Source organism: Rattus norvegicus, chromosome 16, assembly GCF_036323735.1.
Source record: "Rattus norvegicus strain BN/NHsdMcwi chromosome 16, GRCr8, whole genome shotgun sequence".
NCBI classification, from domain to species: Eukaryota; Metazoa; Chordata; class Mammalia; order Rodentia; family Muridae; genus Rattus; species Rattus norvegicus.
Window position 1 is genome coordinate 19,222,199 of NC_086034.1, and position 22,016 is coordinate 19,244,214.

At 51.0% G+C, this 22,016-nt stretch overlaps 2 protein-coding genes across 11 annotated transcripts in view; one reads left to right on the top strand and one right to left on the bottom strand.

The window, feature by feature from the left end:
- Nucleotides 1–3,166, bottom strand: part of Sugp2 (SURP and G patch domain containing 2) — a 31,455-nt gene extending 28,289 nt beyond the window's left edge. For 3 of the 10 annotated variants that reach the window (XR_010058299.1, XM_063275503.1, XM_063275505.1), the window contains exons 1-2: nucleotides 3,041–3,149; nucleotides 721–843 (exon numbers count right to left, since the gene is read on the bottom strand). Coding sequence is in view for 5 of the 10 variants with exons in the window: in XM_063275503.1 (XP_063131573.1) it covers nucleotides 721–832 (112 nt within the window). In the remaining 5 variants the exon portion in view is untranslated. Of the gene's footprint in view, nucleotides 1–569; nucleotides 694–720; nucleotides 844–2,453; nucleotides 2,609–2,680 lie in introns of those variants that run through there. The other 7 variants (XR_010058302.1, XR_010058298.1, XR_010058301.1 and 4 more) reach the window with 7 other exon arrangements.
- Armc6 (armadillo repeat containing 6) lies at nucleotides 2,860–13,281 on the top strand. Its single transcript, NM_001107306.1, has 4 exons — nucleotides 2,860–3,221; nucleotides 6,326–6,452; nucleotides 8,589–8,671; nucleotides 12,416–13,281. Exons 2-4 carry the CDS (start codon nucleotides 6,332–6,334, stop codon nucleotides 13,034–13,036), a joined length of 825 nt encoding a protein of 274 aa, NP_001100776.1. The 5' UTR covers nucleotides 2,860–3,221; nucleotides 6,326–6,331; the 3' UTR covers nucleotides 13,037–13,281.
- Nucleotides 13,282–22,016: the final 8,735 nt, after the last annotated feature.

Genomic DNA, 22,016 nt, shown 5'->3' on the forward strand with positions numbered 1-22,016 from the left:
GCCATTCAGGCATGATGGCACATGCCTTTAACTCCAGTACTTGGGAGGCAGAGACAGAGGCAGAAGGACATCTGTGAGTTCGAAGCTAGCCTGCTCTACAAAGTGAGTCGAGTCCAGGACACCCAGCTCTGGTTACACTGAGAAACACTGTCTTAAAAAGGGGGATGGTGGTTGGGGATTTAGCTCAGTGGTAGAGCGCTTGCCTAGCAAGCACAAGGCCCTGGGTTCAGTCCCCAGCTCTGAAAAAGAGAAAAGAAAAAAAAAAGGGGGTGATGATGGAGGACAGCTGTTGAGATGTCTCAGTGGGTAAAGGCCCTTGCCACAAGCCTGACTGATAACTGGGTTCAATCTCTGGAACCCACATGGTGGAAGGAGAGAACCAACTTCTGCAGTGTCCTCTGCCCTCTGCTTTAGGTGGTGTGCACACATATACACACAAAGGAACCCATTTGTAGAAGCTGGGGTATAGTCAGTGGCAGAATATGTGCTTTAGCACAAGTAAGGCCATGCTCAAATTCTTTAGTGAGGATGATGTTTGGCTGACATACTCTACTTACTGACAACAGTACCTTCTGCATACTTAGCTGGCAAGTGGGCCACAAGAAAATACGATCTCCTCTTGACAAATCCCGCAAGGATCTCCTCACAGCAGCTCAGCTTGTACCCAATGAATGAGAGTCCACAGAGCTCCTCCTGCACAGGCCAAACATCTTAACTTACCTTGAGCTTTAAGATGGAGAGCTTCACCAACAGCCTCGGAATCCCCGTACCGTTTAGATTTATCCTGTAGAACGGTGTCCAAAGATTCCTGTGCCATCCGCCTTGCTGCCATGTTTCTCTCTCCTATAGTGAGAGAAGTCACACTAATCAAGACAGCTTGCCTCAGGTCAAAAGTCACCACCCACACCAGAGAACTGGAAGATGATCCTAGAAGAGTCTTTGGGAAGGGTGTGACCGCTCTGACTCACAGTTTAGAGAAGGGTTTCCCAGAGCTCATTTCACCTCTGAAAATTCTCTGGATGAGTGAGTGGCATCTCACACGAGGACAATAAGCTAGCAACTGGATTCTCTGGGCTAGTCTCAGAGCAAGATCTCTTTTGCTTCTTTCAACAACCCACCCAAGAGCTGAGTCCCTAAAGCACAGAAGGAGCTGGGTGTGGTGCTGCAGGCAGTGATTCCAGCTGAGGCAATGGGATTTCCAGTTCGAGGCCAGCCACGAGACTATAGTGAGAACTTACAAAAGGGGCTGAGGGACTGGAGAGGTGCTCAGTGGTTACGAGTGCTTGTTGCTCTTGCAGAGAGCCCCAATTCTGTCCCCAGCATCCACACTGGGCAACTATCACAAAGTCTTAAAAGGGGAATGGGGGCTGAACTGGCTCAGTAAGGGGCCAAACAAGACAGCCTGCATCCAATCTGGCCAAGCTATCTTCTGACTTCTACCCATGTGCCCATGTACCCAGAAATACACAAAATTAAGCAGAAAAACAAAGCTGGGCATGAAGACACATGTGCCTGTAATCTCTGATGAAGATAAAGAACAAGGAAGATCACTGAATATCAGTGACCAGATATCACTTTTTGGTCTTTTCTCCCCCCACCCCATACAGGATAAGACCTAGTGGTACAAGCATGTAATCCCAGCTATTTAAGGGGCTGAGCAATAGCACTGCAAGTTTAAAGCCTGTGGGCTACCTAGTATATTTCAGCCTAGGTTACATAGCAAGACCCAGTTTTCTGTGTGCATGAGGGTTTTGTTTTGTTGTTGTTTGGATTTTTGCAACTACATGAGAGTAGTCTACACTGGCACAGGTACTAAACCTCTGATCCTCCTGCTTTTGCCTTCCAAGTACTAGAATTGCCAGTGTGTACTGCCACGTTCTGGAGACCCAGTCTTTTTCATTTTATTTATTTTTACTATTTTTTGATGTTTTGGTAGCATGGTCAAGTAGGAGGGATTCCAAATATGATCTACCCACACATCTCTGGTTGGCCTCAAAACTTTGTGTGTGGGTATATACACACACACCCCAAGGTTGGCATTGAAAGTGTAATCCACCCTATCTCTGCCTCCTGGGCACTGGGATTACAGAGGTGAAATATCATACTCCGTTTGAGACCAAAAAAAAAAAAAAAAAAAAAAAGAGGTTGACACAGGAGAAAAAGCAGACTTGGAGAAGTGAACCACCGAGTCAGGCATCCTAGTCTTGAGCCTGACCAGCAGGGCATTCATTGTGAGAGCACTTTATGTAGGAAAAAATTAGGTAGCATTTATATCAGTGACAGCCTGCCTGCCTTACGACACTTCAAGAGGCAAACCTCCCTTCTGGTCATTTATATAACCATCACCCCGTTTCCCTACGCCCTGGGAAAGCTGTAGGGCGCCCCTGTTCTCTCTGTCATTTAACAGCAGGGTCTCCTCCGGGTCAGCTAGTCCTGAAATCTAATCAAGGTACCTAATCGTCTGCACCTCCGTTTCCCCGTATATGGGACTGACAGCCACGGAGCCTGTGGAGGCCCGAAGCCCGCTCGCCGTTACGCCCAGCTCGCCCGGCCGAGTGCGGGCTCAAGCGTAATGAATGGACCCGCGAGACCGGCCGGAGGAGCGCGCTCGCCTCAGGGATACTCAGAGTCCTTCCCGCCCCGGGCCCGCCCTCCCAGGTCGCCAGGGCCCGGGCCTCACCCTAAGCCTGCCGCGCGCGGTGCCGCCCCCGCCGTCGCCGCCTCAGCCTCCTAATCCACCGCCTAGCGAGGCGGGGAGATGCAAATGAGCCAACGGTTTCCGCAGCGCCCCGTCGCGCAGGCGCAAGCCGCTGCCTTGCCTTGGTGCGCAGGCGCTGGCTGCCACCGCCTAGGTCCTCATACGCAAGCGTCGAAAGTAGCCATGTTGGCTCTTTCACGCAGGCGCGTTGCTGAATTCTCAGGGCAGATTATACCTAGGTGAAAACTATCTCTTTTAAGGGGAAGCGACACCTAGAAGGAGCATTGAGAAGACTGCAAGGGTTTCAGGCCCACACGTACTCTGTGTCTCCCTTTGCTTTACCTGTGCTTGCGGTCGCCCTCGTTGCCCCGGGAAGGAGCCTTTCAGCTGAAGGAGGGACGCCGAGCCGAGGCGACGCCTCTGCGCTTGCGCGTGTACAGTGGCCGGAAGGAGCCAAAGTAAAGTCAAGTCTCCGGTGACAGCTGCGAGCCCCACCCTTTCCCCACGTGGCTGCGTAGACCTGGTGAGGAGCACCGGCCGCCTGTGCCTGTGGCTGGCGCCGAGGGGGAGTGGGCGCCGTGGGGTCGGGGTGGTGGTGTCTGCACGACTCTCGGACTTGGTTTGAGGGAAGGAGAGGTTCGTACCAAAGATACTTCGGAACCAAATGCTTCGCCTCTCTGGGGTGCAGGTTCTTTCATTCATTTTATTCATTCATGCTGCAACGGTGTACTGAGCACCTGCTACGTGTTCAGCTGCATTTTAGGCAGTAGAGCCTGGAGTACAGGAGGTTCAAGACTGTGTAGCTCTGGGTTCAGGGGACGAAGGTGTTGCTGTTCATATATAGTAGTGATGGAGCGGGCGTGGTTGCTTGACTTGTCATGAGTGCCTTAGGAAGACAGAGGCAGACGTATTGATGAGTTCTAGACCTGCCTCGGCTACGTAGTCAGCCCATATTTCAGAATAAAAACAACCAAAAGCAAGAACAGGCGTTGTGGTGCACTCAAGAAGCGGAGTCAGGAGGATTGTTGCTGCGAGTTTCATACCAAACCCGACGCTGCCTCAAAAAACAACAGATAAGTCAGCGGAGTTGTTTGGGGACTCGAAGACCAGGAGTTCAAGGACAGTCAGGTCTACCTGAGGCCTTAACTTACAAAAAAAAAAAAAGAGGGGATTATTTCATGGAAGAGTCGAGCTGCTTGAACCAGACTGGTTTTGTTTACTTGAGGGGCGGGGCGGAGGTGTCAGGAGGGTCTCATTTACTAGACTAGATCAGGCTGGCCCAGAACTCACAGAGATCTACCATTTCTGCCTCCATTGTTCTGGGATTAGTGTGTTTTGTTTTGTTGTTTTTCAAGGAGACAGAGTTTGTTTCTCTGTGTTGCCCTGGCTGCCCTGGAACTCCGATTCAGAGGTTAGCCTACCTCTGCTTCACTCATGCTTTAATAAGTATTATTATTAATAAATTATTTGTTATTGTTATTTAACATATTTGTTATTGTTATTGTGCATTCACATGTGTGCACAAGTTATGAACTACCAGATGTGTGTGTGGGAAACTGAACTCAGTTCTAATGATAGAGCAGCACACCCTCTCCTTCTGAGCTTTCTCCCTAGCACCTCAACCTCCACACTTTTCTTCTACACAGGGTCTCACTCTGTAGCCCAGGCTGGCTTGGGACTGGAGATCACAGGCTTGTACCATAAAGCCCAGCTAACCAGAGTATGGCTTTTTTTTTTTGTTCTTTTTTTCGGAGCTGGGGACCGAACCCAGGGCCTTGCGCTTCCTAGGCAAGTGCTCTACCACTGAGCTAAATCCCCAACCCCCCAGAGTATGGGTTTTTAAATTTGATTTTTATCCATTTATTTACTGTATATGTGTGTCCTGTATAAGTGTGTGTGTGTGTGTGTGTGTGTGTGTGTGTGTGTGTGTGAGTGATATGTACCGTGGCCCTCATGTAGAGATAGATCAGAGGACTTACAGGAGTCAGTTCTCTTCTATGGCTTTGTGAGCCTCAGGGATGGAATTTTTGTTTTTGTTTTCTGAGACAATCTCTTGGACCTTTGAATTCCCCATCCCTGACCTGAAGACTTCTGGGGTTGAGATGAAAGTTGTATACCACCACATCTGATTCGTGATTTTAGAGTGGATGGGCAAATATGAAGTGTTCTAAAGAACATCATCAGAAAGAGTACTCAGGCCAGTAAGATGGCTCAGCAGGTTAAGGTGCTTTCTGCCAAGCCTGAGGATGTGAGTTCAACCCCCAAGATCTCCATGTTGAAGAGAACTACAAACTGTTCTCTGACCTCTGCCTGTGACACAGCAAATGCAAGCCAACACTTACAAGTGGATAAAATGCAGTTTTGTTTTGTTTTTTAAAGATTTATTTATATAAGTACACTGTAGCTGTCTTCAGACACACCAGAAGAGGGCATCAGATCCCATTACAGATGGCTGTGAGCCACCATGTGGTTGCTGGGAATTGAACTCAAGACCTCTGGAAGAGCAGTCAGTGCTTTTTGCTTTTTTTTTTTTTTTTTTTTTTTTTGTGGTTCTTTTTTTCGGAGCTGGGGACCGAACCCAGGGCCTTGCGCTTCCTAGGTAAGCACTCTACCACTGAGCTAAATCCCCAGCCCCCAGTCAGTGCTCTTAACCACTGAGCCATCTCTCCAGCCCTAAAATGCAGTTTTTAAAAAAATTAAATAAAATAGGTTGTAAAACCGAGTCAGGCTTGGTGGGGAACTTGTTAGCATGCGTAAGACTCTGGGCACCATCCCCACACTGCCAAGTAACCCTGTCATCTATTGTATTCTGTTTATTCCTTAGTGTTTACTCAAATGCTACCTTTCCCCCTCATCTCGGTGGATTGCTTATTGAGACCAATTCACTGCTTATTGAGACCAATTCCCGTAGCTTGGGTTTATTTGTTTGTTTGCCTTTGTCCTGTTTGTTAGGGTCTCACTGTGTAGCTTTGCCTGGGTTAGAACTCTGTATGTGGATGACACTGGCCTTGAACTCCCAGATATCCACCTGCCTCTGCTCCCCAAGTGCTAGGATGGCTGGCCTGAGCTCTTCAGTGGGTAGGTCAGGTATAGGTGAGAAGAGCATTCTCATAGTTGCTCTGGCCCTGGTAGACAGTCCCCTGAGTGCCCATTCTTCTTTCTTTTCTTCTTTTTTTTTTTCTTTTTTTTTTTTTCTTTTCTTTTTTTCAGAGCTGGGGACCAAACCCAGGGCCTTGCACTTGCTAGGCAAGCGCTCTACCACTGAGCTAAATCCCTAACCCCTCCATTCTTCTTCCTTTTCTTTTATGTTTTATTCATCTTACATTTATGGGCATGCAAATGCCATAGCCTGCATAGCCAAAGTCAGAAGATAATTTTCAGGAGCCCATTCTCTACCGTGTTCGATATTACGACAGAGACTGGGTAGCAAGGTCTTTACCCACAGAGCTATCTCACCAGCTGGCCTTTTGCTTTATCTCTCTGGCTTTTTGAGACGATCTCTCACTATCTGGCTTCCTCCTGGCCAAGAGACTTCTGTCTCTGCCCTCCCTAGACTGGGATTCCTGAGGTAGCAGACTCCTGGTTGCCTGCTGTCCCTCTGACCAAATATTCCTTTCTACTCAACAGGCAGCCATGGCTTCCAAGCGCATCACCCAGGAAACCTTTGATGCTGCAGTGAGGGAGAACATTGAGGAGTTTGAGATGGGCGCTGAGGAGGCCATTCGAGAGGCTGTGGAGCAGTTTGAATCGCAAGGTAGGCAGTGGCTTAGTACTGGCTCTTAGAGGCTGGAGTAACACGAGGCCACAGCCCTCAGCCTAACACAGTAGTGAGGTGCGGCCGACCTCGGCCCTGCTGCCTGTCTCTACCTTGTCACCAGCATCCCACTTTGCCTCACAAGAAAGGGCTGGCAGTCCTCAGCCACAGAGCCACATGGCATGTGCCATGTCTAGGTCGTGAGTGTCATGGAGGACAGTGGGTGGTAGGGCTGCTGAATGGTGGTGGTGGCAATGGTAAGGTTTGGAGACCATGAGCCACTGGGCAGGGGGTAGAGGCTCAAGATGAGAGCCAGGGTGCTAGGTAGCAGCAAACCCATTCCCTCCTGTCTCGCTCTCCGTGCGACCAGTAAAGTCAGCCAGAAGGGAAGAGAGAGAAGTCCTGCCTCCAGGACACACAAATGGGTGTCCTAGTGGACAATCAGGTAACACTGAGGACATGACTGGAGAGGCCGCCCACTTGCTAAAATACTTGTTGAGTTTGCCTTGAGTTTGTTCCAGAACGCACATAAAAAGCCAGCCATAATGAGATGTGTTTGATTTGGGGGAAGTGTGCAGGTCTTTTTGTGGTTTTTGAAGACAGGGTTTCTCTGTGTGGCTCTGGCTGTCCTGGAACTTTTTCTGTAGACCAGGCTAGCCTGAAACTCAGAGATCTACCTGCCTCTGCCTCCTGAGTGCTGGGGTCAAAGGTGTGCACCACCACTGCCAGGTGTCTGCGTTAGGATCTCTATTGCTGTGATGAGTCACCATGAGCAAAAAGCAATTGGGGAGGAAAGAGTTTGTTCGCCTTACACTTCCATATTGCAGTTCATCACTGAGGGAAGTCAGGACAGGAACCCTGAGGCAGGAGCTGATGCAGAAGCCATGGACAGGTGCTGCTCAGCCTGCTTTCTTATAGAACCCAGGACCACTAGCCCAGGGATGATGCCAACCACAATTGGCTGGGCCCTCCCCCATCAATCACTGATCAGAAAACACCTTACAGCTGGATCTCATAGAGGCATTTCCTCAACTGAGGCTCCTTCCTCTCTGATGACTCTAACTTTTGTCAGGTTGACATACAACCAGCCAGTACACAGGCAGTAGAGTATGTCTGTAATCCTAGCACTGAGGTGGACACAGATAGATTGTTGGGGTTTGTTAATCAACTAGTTTAGTCTAGTTAGTGAGTCTCAGGTTCCAGTGAGGTCCTGAGGAGCCATCTGTGACTTTGAGTCTGGGCCTCCATTACCCCTACACACAAATCTCTCCCCCATAACCACCCACACGCTTCAACACATTCACACACAAACACACACATAGTGTCCAACAAGGCACAGCCCAGTGGCAAAGACCTGTGACTGCCAACTCTTCCTCATCCTGGTTACTGGGTTGGTTGGTTTGTTTGTTTGTTTGTTTGTTTGTTTCAAGACTGGTTCATATAGCCTAGGCTAACCTCTTAACTCATTATGTAACTAAGGCTAGCTTGAATACTGATCTTTCTGCCTCTGTTTCCCAATGTTGGGATAATAAGTGTTCATCAACACTACCTGCTGATCCCAGGATTTGGGAAGCTGAGGTAGGAAGATTACTGTGAATTGGAGATCAGTGTGGGCTCCAAAGCAAGACTACCTGAAAAAACACCTTAACCACACTCTGGTCATCTCAGTATTTGGCAGATATAAGAAGGTGGAGCTCTATAAGTTCGAGGTAGCTTGGGCTACATAGTAAATTCAAGGCCAGCCTGGTCTACATAGACTCTGTCTCAAAAACAAACAAAAATTTCTCTAAAACACACACACACACACAACACACACACACACACGCATGAAATACCCACCACAGGAGGGGATGCCTTTGAGGCCTCAGGAGGCAGGATACAAATGGGACTGGTAGGGCTGTGAGTTCCAAGGGAAAGACTCTGTGGGGACCCCTCCATCTGTCTGCCAGGTAAGAGCTGCTACCTCACTAACCAGAGACAGCAGGTATGGCATGACCTTTCTTGCAGCCTGTGGTTAGGTAGTACTGGGAAAAACCCCAGAAGGAAGGCCTCCAGCAGGGACCTCCTGACCTGGGGGACTTGAGAAAGGATAGCTGTCACTTGACCCCAGCACTCGTCCCATCTTCCTCTCTGCAGGGGTTGATCTGAGCAACATTGTGAAGACAGTACCGAAAGTATCCTTGGATGGCCTCCAGGAGCCCACACATGATGTCCTACAGGTAGGAGCCATGGTCTCCCAATCACGGTGGAACAATCTAGGGGGGGAGGCGGGGGGGGGCAGGGGGGCAGGGGGCGGGTCTCTTCCCCATGTTCCTTATGGCAGAAATCAGTATTTGAATGTCAGTAGTCTGTCCATCTTGTGACCAGTAGAAGTCTATAGCCATGTTTCCCAAGTCCATGTGAGGGCAGCCCAGCCTCTGGGGACAGCTGAGCCACTTGGAGGACATGTCTGAGACATACAAGTACCTACATGATCTCACTGCCCAAGTGAGACAAGGACACACATATGTCAAGAGCCTCTGACCCCGCTTGATGTGGGTTCTGAGGATCTAAACAAGTCTGTGCACCCAGCCACCTCCCCTCCCAGGCCTTGACTTTTATAGAAACAATGACACATGCCTTTAATATATGCCCCACCCCACCCTTTCAGGAGGGGTATTGAACCCAGGCTAGCAAGGGCCACATAATATGATCCTGTTTGAACAGCATCAGGGTTCTTATTGGGGGCACATATAGAGGCCAGAGAACAGCTTTCAGGAATCTGTTGTATCCCCCACCCCCTTTGTAGGTCTCAGGGATTGAACCTAGGTCATTAGGCTTGTGTAGGAAGTACTGTACCCGGAGCCACCTCCCTGGCCCCTTGGCTTTTTTTTTTCTTTTAAAGATTTATGTATTTTATGTATATAAGTACACTGTAATTGTCTTCAGACACACCGGAAGGGGCATTGTAGCAGTAAATATTAAAAGAGAATCTACCAACCCAAGCTAGTGCCGACTCCGGTGGGCCGCATGGCATCTGAAGGATATCTTCATCTCAGTCAGCAAAGCATCACAACCAGACTTGCTAAGCTTCCAATTTCCATCCCAAGCTGGTGCCGCCTACTCTCTGGGCCCTGCAGCAACAGCCCTCTTGCGACTCTCTGCTGTAAACTCTGTTCACATTTCCAGCATCCGCGCCCTGTGGTTACAGTCACAACTACCAGTAACCCGTTAAGATCAAAATTCAATAAGCTTGTAATTTATCAATCAGATTTATATCAGTGAATTCTCACTCCACAAACCGTCCACACAATAAACTCTAGACCGATTAGCAATGATATAAACTGCCCACCTAGATAAGACAAATTATCTTGTAATAATCCATCCTTTATAAGATTTTCATAGCTACCTATAGCCATTTAAGGCCACACAGATCTGAGTCCTTCTCTATGTCCATCTTGGTTCTTCTCCTCCTTCTCCTCTTTCCCTTCTCCAAAACTCTGTGCCTGCCTTATTTTTTCACTGCCCAATCACAGGCCTAGCCTTATCTTGTGCCTGCCTTCACCTGCATAAAGACATCAACTACATCAGATCCCATTACAGATGGTTGTGAGCCACCGTGTGGTTGCTAGCATTTGAACTCAGGACCTCTGGAAGAGCAGTCAGTGCTCTTAACCACTGAGCTGTCTCTCCAGCCCGCCCCTTGGCTTCTTTAATGTTCCATTCCATTGTCACATGGTCTGCCAGCTTCCTGAGGCTGGTTTGGGAAAGGCTGGATGACAGATGTTTTTGCCTGTTTTGGTAGCTGAATTTGAACCAAATCCCCCTGGCCAGGCTGCTGGTTTCAGCTGAGCCTCCCTTTCATTGACTGGTTGCCAGCCATCTCAGTAGCACTAGGCACATTGACCTAACTTTGGTTCACATTGGGGTACATCCTAAGGCCATGTCATCCAGACTGGCTGGGTTTGCTTTTAGTATTTTTTTCATAATTCCCCCTGATGGCCTAGAGTTGCATCTTGGGAACCTGTGTGTAATGCGGCTTCCCTGTGCAGGTAAATTTCTGGGGAGTGGATGAGAGGGAGCTGTCCAAATGGGCAAGTCTGAAGAAGAGGCCTTCTCCCTCCAGAAGCAGTCTGGACCAGTTACACTGTAGAACAACCCCGCAGCAGCCATTGAAGTGTTTCTAATGCTCTGTCGGCTGGGTTCAGCCAGGCAGTTCATCTGCTTCTTTTGCCCAGGGCTTCTTAGTGCACTTAGACTCTAGTGTGTCTTCACTCACTCGTGCAGTTGCTTAGCAGAGCCGTAGAGATGGCTGGCACGTCTCTACATGGCACCATAAATGGCACCGTGAAAGGGCTCACTTTCTGATTTTTGATACATCGAATACTAAAAGTTGAAGGAAGCTCACTTTTTCTCACTTCACTTGAGTGACCCAGCTCTGTAGTCGATGGCCTTGTAGTCAAGGTTTCTAAACTATGGGTGTGGGCCATGATGGAGCACGCATCTGCCGTGCAGGGCTACTCCACATGGGAGGAGGAGAGACCTCATTCCCAGGAGTTGTCCTTTGCTATCTTCATGCACGGTGTGTATATGTGTGCGTGTGTGCGTGTGCATGTGCATGTGTGTGTGTGTGTGTGTGTGTGTGTGTACGCGTGTGTGTATGCGTGCGTGTGTATGTGTATGTGTGCATGTGTGTGCGTGTGTGTGTGTGCATGTGTTAGAGAAAAAGAGAGAGACAGAGACAGATAGACAGAAAAAAATTAATGAAAAATAAAAAAAAAAATTGAGGGCTGGGATATATGTGACTCAGAGGAAGAGCATTTTCCATCTCACATGGACCCCCAGGTTCAATCCACAATACTTAAAAATGCAGGGACAGGGCTGGAGAGATGGCACAGCGGTTAAGAGCGCTGACTGCTCTTTCAGAGGTCCTGAGTTCAATTCCCAGCAACCACATGGTGGCTCACAACCATCTGTAATGGGATCCGATGCCCTCTTCTGGTGTGCAGGTAGGTGTACATGCAGACAGAACACTCATACACATAAAATAAATAAATAAATCTTTTAAAAAAAATGCAAGGGGTTGGGGATTTAGCTCAGTGGTAGAGCGCTTCCCTAGCATGCGCAAGGTCCTGGGTTTGGTCCCCAGCTCCGGGAAAAAAAAAAAAAATGCAAGGGGTTGGGGATTTAGCTCAGTGGTAGAGCGCTTGCCTAGGAAGTGCAAGGCCCTGGGTTCGGTCCCCAGCTCCGAAAAAAAGAACCAAAAAAAAAAAAAAAATGCAGGCTCTGGAGAGCTGGCTCAGCAGTTAAGAACACTGGCTGCCCTTACAGAGGATCTGGGTTCAATTCCCAGCACCTACATGGCTGCTCATTAACCATCTGTAACTCCAGTTCGAGGGGGTATGACACCCTCTTTTGGCATCCTCAGGTGTCAAGCACCATAAGTGGTTCAGTTGTTGGATAGATATGCAGGCAAAACACCCATACGCATAGAATAACACTCCAAGATTTTTAAAATAGGGTGATTATACATATATGGTGGCTCAAAGCTGGGGTTCCTGCACTCAGGATGCTGTTGCAGGAGTTTTTCTATGAGTTCAAGGCCAGCTTAGACAACATAATTTCAAGGCCAGCCTTTGCTATAGATCAAGCCCCTGTGTTGGCATTGAAGAGATGGCTCAGCAGTGACAGCTCACAGCAGCCTGTCACTCTAGCTCCAATGGATCCTACCTCCTCTTCTGGCCTCTGAGGGTATTGTGTACACATACACACACACACACACACACACACACACACACACACACACACACACACACAAGATCCTGTTTTAAAAGAGTAGTCTAGGTATCTTAAAATACAGTATAGCTGTAGAAGTGTCCAGATGGGTCTGGCCCTATCTCCCAGCCTGGGCCCAGATTCTGGGTTGAGACTCCCTGTGGGGCTGAGGCTATCATCAGCATCTAATACTGTGACATTCTCCCCAGGCTCTCAATGATCTGCAGCAGGCCCTGACTGGCTCTCAGCTCCAGGAGGTGTCTGCCCATCTTGTCCGTTTCTGTGACCAGTGCAAGCAGCAGAAAGCCAGCCGCTACCTGGCAGCCCAGAAGGGGGCCTACCCAATCCTCCTGGCTGCTTGGCAGCTGGCTGCCACTAGCGACCAGGGTCTTCTGCTCCAGGCTCTCAATGCCCTGGCAGTGCTGACTGATGGCCAACCTGACCTCCTGGATACTCAGGGCTTGCATCTTCTCGTGGCCACGCTGGCACGGAATGCTGCCAACACTGAACTCACATGCTGTGGGATTCGCTGTGTGCGCCATGTCTGCCTAAAGCATGAACAGAATCGGCAGGGCTTGGTGAAAGCCGGTGTGCTGCCCCTGCTCACGGCTGCTATTACACAGCATGGTCAACACGCCGATGTGGTCAGGGAGGCCTGCTGGGCCTTGCGGGTCATGACCTTCGATGATGATATCAGAGTGCCCTTTGGCCATGCCCACGAGCATGCCAAGATGATTGTTCAGGAGAACAGAGGCCTGAAGGTGCTCATTGAGGCTGCCAGAGGTAGGAGCAGCACTGGTAAGAGGAGGGTAGGCCTGCTTCTCAGCTAGAAGAATGAGCTCCCAGCCTGCCCTGTGGTTCCACCTCCATAGGGGGCCTGTGCATGGGATCTCCACTCCTCTGGGAGATGGGAAAACCTTTCTCAGTCCCTGTTCTGTACCCCAACAGTGGCTGAGGAATGAGGCCCGCCTGACCATCTGTAAAGCCGGCCAGCTTCTTAATTGTTTGCACTTCTGTGCTTGTTTATGGCAGCTTGAAATTGGCTAATTAGGGGTAGAGCAGGAGTGCAAACTTCGGAGCTTTGTCCATCTTGCATTTTGCTTCCTGGTGTTGCTGTGGAACCCAGCACAGCATGTGCTTCATGTTAAGCACAAGCTACTCTGTGCTGAGCCCAGGGCCCAGCTCTAAGCTTCCCCCCAGCCCGTAAGTAGTTTTTTTTTTTAAGAAGATGGCTCACATTCTGGTAGTCTGAAGGCCCCAGGGCAGACCAGAGACTCCCAGATGCCCCCAGACACTCTCCACTGAGAAACCTCAGTGTCCTACTTACCAAAGCCTTTACCTGATTGGATGGGCCGCCCACCACATCCTTTTATTACTTAAAGTACATCCATGTCCCTTTCAGATCAACCTGTGCCGGAAAAAGAGGGAACCAGTGAGCATAGGTAGCAAGTGCCACAGAGAGCCTACAGGTGACCCCCAGTACATCTCCAGTTGATCTGCATGTGTCCTCACCAGCTTCCTGTGGTGTTTAGAAAACTCCTTCCCAGACAGGATCCTCAAAGTCATGTCATTGTTTGGTTTCCTTCCTACCTTTCTTTGAGACTGTGTTTCATGATGAGGGTCTGGAACTTGCTATGTGGACCAGGCTATCCTGGAGCTCACTAAAATCCCCTGAGTGCCGGGAATTAAGGTGTGCACCATGCCCATCCCTTCTTTGCTTAGGGGATGCCAGGAGCCTGTCTGCCAGTTATTTGCCACTGTGGTGTCAGTTTCTGTAGCTGCTGGCATGGGGCATGGCAGGCCCAGCCAGGGACCAATTCTCCCGTGGGCTTATTGGATGACCTCAGCCAGCCTGTTAAGTGGGAAGCTCTCCCAAGACTGACAGCTCCTCTTTACACAGCTGCTTGTCCCTGGTCCCTCTCAGCGCTAACTCTCTCTCTCTTGCCTCTGCACAGCTTTCTCTGACAACCCGGGGGTCCTGAGCGAACTCTGCAGCACTCTGTCCCGCCTGGCTGTTCGGAATGAATTCTGCCAGGAGGTTATAGACCTCGGAGGCCTTGGCATCCTTGTGACCCTGCTGGCTGACTGCAATGACCACCAGGTGGAGCCCAAAGTCTTGCTTCCCCAGGGCTCCTGAGGCCACAGCTGGCCAGGCTGACCCCACTGAGGAAGGGTGAAAGTCTGAATGCAGAAGACCTGCCCACACTCTTAGGCTCATGGTTCCATTCTGCCGGCTTTTCTTTGTTTCTTTTTCTTGTTTCCCTATATTGGCAAGACTTAGAGCCTTCTGCATGCAAGCCATCTGCCAACAAATCACACCACAGCCCTTTTTAGTCTTTGTAGCCCAGGCTGGGTTTGATACTGCAATCCTCCTGCTTCAGCCTTCCAAGTCCTGGGATGACCAGCATGAGCTACCACACTGGCTGTGTGTGTGCGAGTTTGTGTAGGGCGGGTGGCGCGGACAGGGAGATAGACAGGGAGACAGACTGGCCTTAATTTGACCCATATGTGCTACATTGCCCCTGGCTCATTGTGGTTGTTTTGGGTGCTAAAACTTGGGGCCTTGTGCATGGGAGGCGAACACACTGCTCCCTGAGCCACTGCCCAGGCCCCACTTGTACGTTCTTTCCTGGGAGCAGGAGTGAGGCAATGGAACATCCTTGGCTTGGGGGCTCAGTGCTCTCCCTCCCTCGGCCACGTCTCATGCCCAACTCATGTGAGGTGCATTAGGCAAATCTCACTTAGACCCGCCCTGGCCTCCTCCAGTCTGCCCTTCCTCTGTATGGCGGGTCATGATCCTGTTGTCACAGACAGGCCTGAGGCCCTGGGATGGCCACATTGCTCAGACTGAGAAACAGCCAGAGTGCTCCTTTTAGCACCCTCCTCCCACCATCAAGCAAGTAGGAGGCTTGCAGATGGCATATGAGCCAGGGTGGTCTCACCTTGCCATCCACACAGGACCTCGTGAAGCAAGTGCTCAGTGCCCTGAGGGCTATCGCAGGCAATGACGACGTGAAGGATGCTATTGTGCGGGCAGGCGGTACTCAGTCCATCGTAGCTGCCATGACCCGGCACCTGGCCAGCCCCCAGGTAACCACCCCAGACACACGGGTGGGCGGGACAGTGGCCAGATGGTCAGGGTTGCCTCCTCACTGTCAGCAAGGCTGGGTGAAGGACTGGGGTTTCCGTACTCCTAGGAGGCTACACCACGTCAGGTTTTCCCGGGTCACTGCTCTCACCACCCCTGGGCACCCAGCCCACCACTGCTGTGGCACACAAGTCAGCAGAGACCCACTGAGGGGAGCTGCAGAGTATCCAGGCTGGGGTGGTCAGCTGTGCTGACGGGGAGGGGGACTCTGTCCACTCATCAGTCTCTGGCCCTTTATTTTTTTTTTTTTTTTTTTTTTTTGGTTCTTTTTTTTTTTTTTTTTTTTTTTTTTCGGAGCTGGGGCCCGAACCCAGGGCCTTGCGCTTCCTAGGTAAGCGCTCTAACCACTGAGCTAAATCCCCAGCCCCCACTCATCAGTCTCAGTTGCCTGTTCCACACTCACAGGTGTGTGAGCAAAGCTGTGCAGCACTCTGTGTTCTGGCCCTGCGCAAGCCAGAGAACAGCCGGGTCATTATCGAGGGCGGCGGGGCACTGGCTGCTCTGCAGGCCATGAAGGCGCATCCACAGGAGGCTGGTGTCCAGGTGAGTAAGCGGCTGTGCCCACTACAGTCTGAGCCCATAGGGCCCTTTCCTTCCCATCAGCTAAGCACATTGAGCCAGGTGTGGTGGCTTTAATCCCACAAAAGGCATGAATTCAAGACTGACCAGCCTACACTACAGGACAGCCTGGGCACTTTCATACACAAGGACTTTAGTGTACACACACGCACGCACGCACGCGCAGGCACAAATGCCTGAAATTGTCTTTCTAGGTTTATACCCTTTCTCCTCCTCCTCTTCCTCTCCCTCCTTTTCTTCCTTTGAGACAGAGTAGACAGACTGGTCTCCAACTTCTTTTGGCTACAAGAACAACCTTCACCACCTGTTGTTCTTGCCTTCCCCAGTGACTGCTGTAGTGACAGGCCTGCGCCACCACACTTATGACTGAGACCAACCCCAGGGTCTAGTACATGCTTGGCAAATACTGTACCAACTGACCTCTGACCCTGACACCCACTCCAGTCTTCCTTTGGAACAAGCTCTAGGTCTGTAGTTCCTGCAGGCATGGAGGTCAGCCTCAGCCTTCTAGGCACTGGCTCATCATCAGCCTGTGCCACCATACCAACCTGTCACCAGTAAACATTGTCAGCATGCACACGGCCACCACTGTGCTGTGTTCTGAGCCACCCAGCCAAGAGGACAGCCCATAGAGCATGTACGCTGTTCCACAGACCCAGCTGTGGAAGACGGTGCCTGTGCATCAGTGACTTAAAATCCACAAGGGAGGGCTGGATGTAGTGGTGCACACCTTTAATCCCAGCACACAAGAAGCAGAGACAGGCAGATCTCTGCGTACAAGACCATCCTGGTCTACAGGGTGAGTTTTGAAACAGCCGGGGCTACACAGAGAGAGCCTGTCTCAAAACACAAACAAACAACAAAAAACAAAACTTGAAGGGTCCTGCAACTGACCCAAATGGGTGACTCATTGAGAAACAAACTTTGGCACCCTCTCCCCATGTCCTCTGTGCACCATCTCCAGGGCCCGCCTCAGGGGACATGGGTGGCTGCCTGGGTCCCAGATTCTGTCCTGAGTGCTCACTTAGGAGTTGTGGGACATGGGACTGAGAAGGTCACATGGAACCATGGGTCTAGCCTGGTCTGATGTAGCTGTCTACTGAATATCTGTCTTATTATATTCTGAGGAGTACAGAGGTCAGAGTGGACCCCAGCCCAGGCCGCTCCCCCTATTTACAGCCTCTCTGTCTTCCAGAAACAGGCTTGCATGCTGATCCGAAACCTGGTGTCCCGCAGCCAGGTCTTTTCCAAGCCCATCCTGGACCTGGGGGCGGAGGAGCTCATTTTGCAAGCCCGAGCTGCTCACCCGGACTGTGAAGATGTGGCCAAGGCTGCACTGCGAGACCTGGGCTGCCGTGTGGAGCTTCGTGAACTGTGGACAGGAAAGAAGGGCAACCTGGCACCGTGACCCTGGCTCAGAGAGCTCTGACTCCAAAACATGGGGTGGCTATGGGCCCTGCCTCTCTGTCCCCACACCCAGAGCACAAGTGTGTTAGCTTAGGGTTGGGGGTGGGGAGAAGCAGTGATGACATGGAGGCCCACCGTTCCCAGTGCCCTTTCGACCACAGCCTTTCTCGGCAGCTTTGGGGCAAAGGGCACATGGAACTGCAGTGTTCTGTCTGGAGTTTGGGGCCTCTACCAGCTGGTGTCCCGGCAGAGCCAGCCTGCAATCTGGGCACCACTCCAAGCAGTTGATGACCCTGCTCCTTGGGCAGGCGTCCTGGGTAGAGGTGCTTCAGCCAAGGCTAATTCCCTAAGATCCACACGGTGGAAGGAGGGAGGTGACTCCTTCAAACTGTCCTCTGAACTCCACATGTGTGCTATGGTGCACACACACATACTAAATAAAGAAGTGTAAATTTAAAGCGTCTCATTTTTCTTACCTGTAAAATAGGTCGAGAACCGGACTGCTGGTGGGGGCAGGGATTTCAGATTTATCCGTCAGGGTCTGCCCCACCCCTCGTCCCTGATACTGCAGCCTGCTAGTGCAGGCTAGTGGGGTCTCTTCATAGCTCTCTTGGGGCTGTGACCACAGCCTCAGTGAGAGCAGGGCACCTGAGGTAGCTATAGGCCCAAGGGGCCTTTGGGCCAGAGCCTGGTCTTTATAGGCCACTGAGACTGGGGTCAAGGACAGTTATCTGAGATCTGTGGCTGAAAGCAGTTAGCCTGACTTGTGGGAGCCTTGCTGTATTTCTGAAACAATGGGGTGTTTGGGCACGGAGGGGAACAGGCATCATTAGTTCCAGCCCTTGTCATCCGGGGAATGTTGCCCCAGACCAGTCTTACCCTGACATTCCTCACTATCTTAGGCAGCCCACGTCTCTCTGAGTCTCAGTTTCCCCAATGTGAAATGCACACCATTGTCACCAATTCAAATGCCCACACCACCTCCCCAACATTCTGCAGGTTCCTAAGCAGCTAGCTGCTCCTGAACTTGTGTGACCCATGGGGTTCAGAATGGCCTCAGAACCTCCTGCCTCTGTCTCATATTCCCTTCCCCCTCTCATAGCTCTGGACCTGGTATGCCTTTCCCAGAAGGCTCTTGGTTTCCATGGGAACCAGCCATTGCTTCTGCAGCTCTTCAAAGTGAGTGTGTGTGTGTGTGTGTGTGTGTGTGTGTGTGTGTGTGTGTGTGTGTAGGGGGTTATCCTAACTCAGACACACTGATGTCTGGGCTTCCCCCACTGGACAGGGAGAGGCCCTGCCAGCTCAAGGATAGACATGAACCTTGGACCAGGTCACCTCGGCCTTCTCCACTCTCAGGGGACAGACACACCAGGATGTAGGTGAAGGGTCTCCTAGTCCTATACTGCCTAGATTGCATAACTTAGTGTCTGGGACAGTGATGTGTGTGACTGTAGGCAGGCTTCAACCCTATTCCTTAGTCCCAGGGATAGGTGTTCCTGGGACACTTGCAGGGACACTGAGGGAGGGGCTGGCCCTGTAGTTCTCACCCCAACACATTCCCAGCCTGCCCCTGGCTTCCCCTTGCCTTCCATTCAAAACCAAACTGCACCCCACAGACTCCTTCATCACACCATTCCCCCCTCAGCTTTTTCTAATTTTCCAGCCATCCCAGTTTTTTGTTGTTGATGCTTGGTGTTTGTTTTAATATTTATTTATGGGCATGTGCATGGGGACACATGGAAGCCAGAAGAGGGCATTGAATCCCATGGAGCTGGAGAAACAGACAATCGATCAACTCCGAGGAACAGAGGTCGCCGTGCTTGCGGCCTCCCACATTTGTCTGCCCCACTCTGTGCACTCCTTGTGGGTGCTTCTTGCCGCAGCCTCCATGAGTGCGGAAGCCATGCTCAGCCCCAGCCGCCGCCTCTGGGCCAGCTCTGCAGGGTGCTGTGCCTGCTGCTCTGTGGAGCCAGGTCTGGTGGGGCCTCACAAAGGGCTGGAGACAACACATCCATGTCACCTTACTCAGCAACCTGAGTCATCTGCACTGGGCCACCTCAGACCTCCCCTGCTTTAGCTAGCTGTGTCACAGCCTTAGCTCCCCGGGAGTCCTAACTCAGAGGACGCCCCTCAAAGGTGTCTCCTTCTCTGAGGAGGGGCCCTCTTGCTCTTTAACACTTGCTTAATAACATGGAGAGATGGGCTGAAGGGGGAGCTACTGTAAGAGCCCGTGTTTGTGTCTGGCATAGCTTCTACCTCACTGTGTCACTAGAGAAATAGTCTGAAAAGGAGAATGAAATCGCCTCTCACAATCTAGATCCAAAGACACCCTACCCTTGCTGTGCTCAGGGTGTCTGTAGCGGGGGACCCACTCAGGGTCCAGAGAATAGGACTGACACGTTTGTTTGTTCCTTCCTTTCTTCCTTCCTTTTTTTGTAAATCAAGGCAGAGTCTCACCACGTAGCCCTGGCTGGCCTGGGACTTGCTATACAGACCAGGATAGCCCATATTCACAGAGATCCCTCTGCCTCTGCCTCCCAAGCTTTGGATTAAAGACATGTGCCATCATACCCAGTTACTTTGGTTTTGTTTTTGTTTTTTTTGTTTTTTTGTTTTTTTTTGGTTCTTTTTTTCGGAGCTGGGGACTGAACCCAGGGCCTTGCGCTTCCTAGGTAAGCGCTCTACCACTGAGCTAAATCCCCAGCCCCTGGTTTTGGTTTTTAAAATAGTATTTTTATTATTTTTAATTATGTGCATTTGTGTGAGTTAGGTCTCAAGCCTGTTAACATATCTTCAGATACACCAGAAGAGGGCATCGGATCTCTTTACAGATGGTTGTGAGCCACCATGTGGTTGCTGGGAATTGAACTCATAACCTCTGGAAGAGCAGTCGGGTGCTCTTAACCGCTGAGCCATCTCTCCAGCCCAAGCCTGTTAACATATCAAACCAGACACTGGCCATCAGATTCTCCCAGCATCCCTCAGTCCGTATCTGTTACAGTATAGGACTCTCTTGGTTGGCATACCCCACTCTCTCCCCTGAACTCTCCAGCCCAGACATTGGGCTGGCCTTCCCTCCCCACCAAGCTCCTGGTCACTATATAACTCAGCCATTATGTAACTGGACCATCCTTGTTGGGGGAAGGGATCCTCTCTTGTTCTCCTTTCCCTCTCTGCTCACATAGCTGAGTTTAGGGTCACATTCATGCTGCCCCCCCAGATGGCCTTGTGCTGGCTATACTCTCCCTCACATCTACAAACCTTCTCCTTCACCATCCTCCTCCTCCTCCTCTTCCTCTCTCTCTGTCCTCTCTCTCTCTCTCTCTCTCTCTCTCTCTCTCTCTCTCTCTCTCTCCATTCAGTGTGAAGACCCTTGTGGAGGCCAAAGGCATCGGAGCCTCTAGCTGGAGATGCAGTCTGTGAGCCACCTGGTGTGAGCACTGAGGACTGAACTGGAGGCTGCTGGGAGAGCTGTATGCGCTCTCAGCCACTGGCCTTATCTTTGTTTGGTTGGTTTGAGTATTGATTTGTTGTCATTGTTTTTATTGTTTTGTTTTGTTTGTTTGAGATAGGGTTCCTTTGCGCAGCCTTTCCTGGAACTCCCTCTGTACAACAGGCTGGTCTCAGGTTCAGAGATCCACTTGCTTCTGCCTCCTAAGCACTGGGTTAAAGGCCTGTACCACTGCCACCCAGCTTTTTCTTTTTAAGACAAGACTTCTTACATGGCAGCAAATAGCCTTGAACTGCTGACCCTCCTGTCTCTGCCTCCAGCATGCTCTGCCACAACTACCTTTTCATTGTTGACAAGCCTCCAGGACTCTAGGACCATAAGCTCCCCCACCCCCACCTTCCAGGTGAGACATAGACTTGCACCCATTCCAAAGGCCACACTGTGCTGAGGCCCCTTCTCTAATCTTGGACAGGTGACATTTTGGCTTTAGTTGATCCTGGCCAACAGTGGACTGAAGACATGCCCCTCCCCCACCCAACCCGTGTACACACACACACACCCGGGGATTCCCAGAGGGAGAGGAAACAGGGAAGAGGAGACAGTATCTTGCCTGGGTCCAAGCATGCAGAGAGGCTGGGAGCCCTGCCAAGTGCTCTTCACTGTGGGGCCATAATGGAGTGTCAGCTGCTTCCATACCCAGACCCCGCTGGTGATGCTGGCATCACTGGTAGAGGCAGCTCAGTTCAGTGCTGGACCACTGCCTGACCCTTGCCTCACTTGGCATCAGTAGGGAGCCATGAGGCCTTCTGGGAGCTCTCCTTCCCTCCCTCCCTATTCCCTCCCTCCTCTTTCCCTCCCTCTGCCTCAAAGCCTGGCAGGACCACAATGAAGCTCTCTACTCTCTGCACAGGGACATCATCCTCTTTGCTTGGCCATCTGACCCTGTTGTTGCTGGAGCTGTGGGGTGGAGCCTGGCCTCTGGTGGCCATAACAAGTCAGGCTGAGCCATCCATCCCCAGGGTCCAGTTAAAGACACAGGTGCGTCCAGGCTGGGGCTCTGTTGGACTGGTGCTCGCCTAGCATGCGTGAGGTCCTGGGCTCCATCTCCAGCACCACGTAAAGCAGGCATGGCGGCATACAGCTATCACCTCAGCACTCAGGAGGTGGAGGCAGGAGAATCAGGAATTCAAGATCTCCTTGGCTATACAAGTTTGAGTTCGGTGTA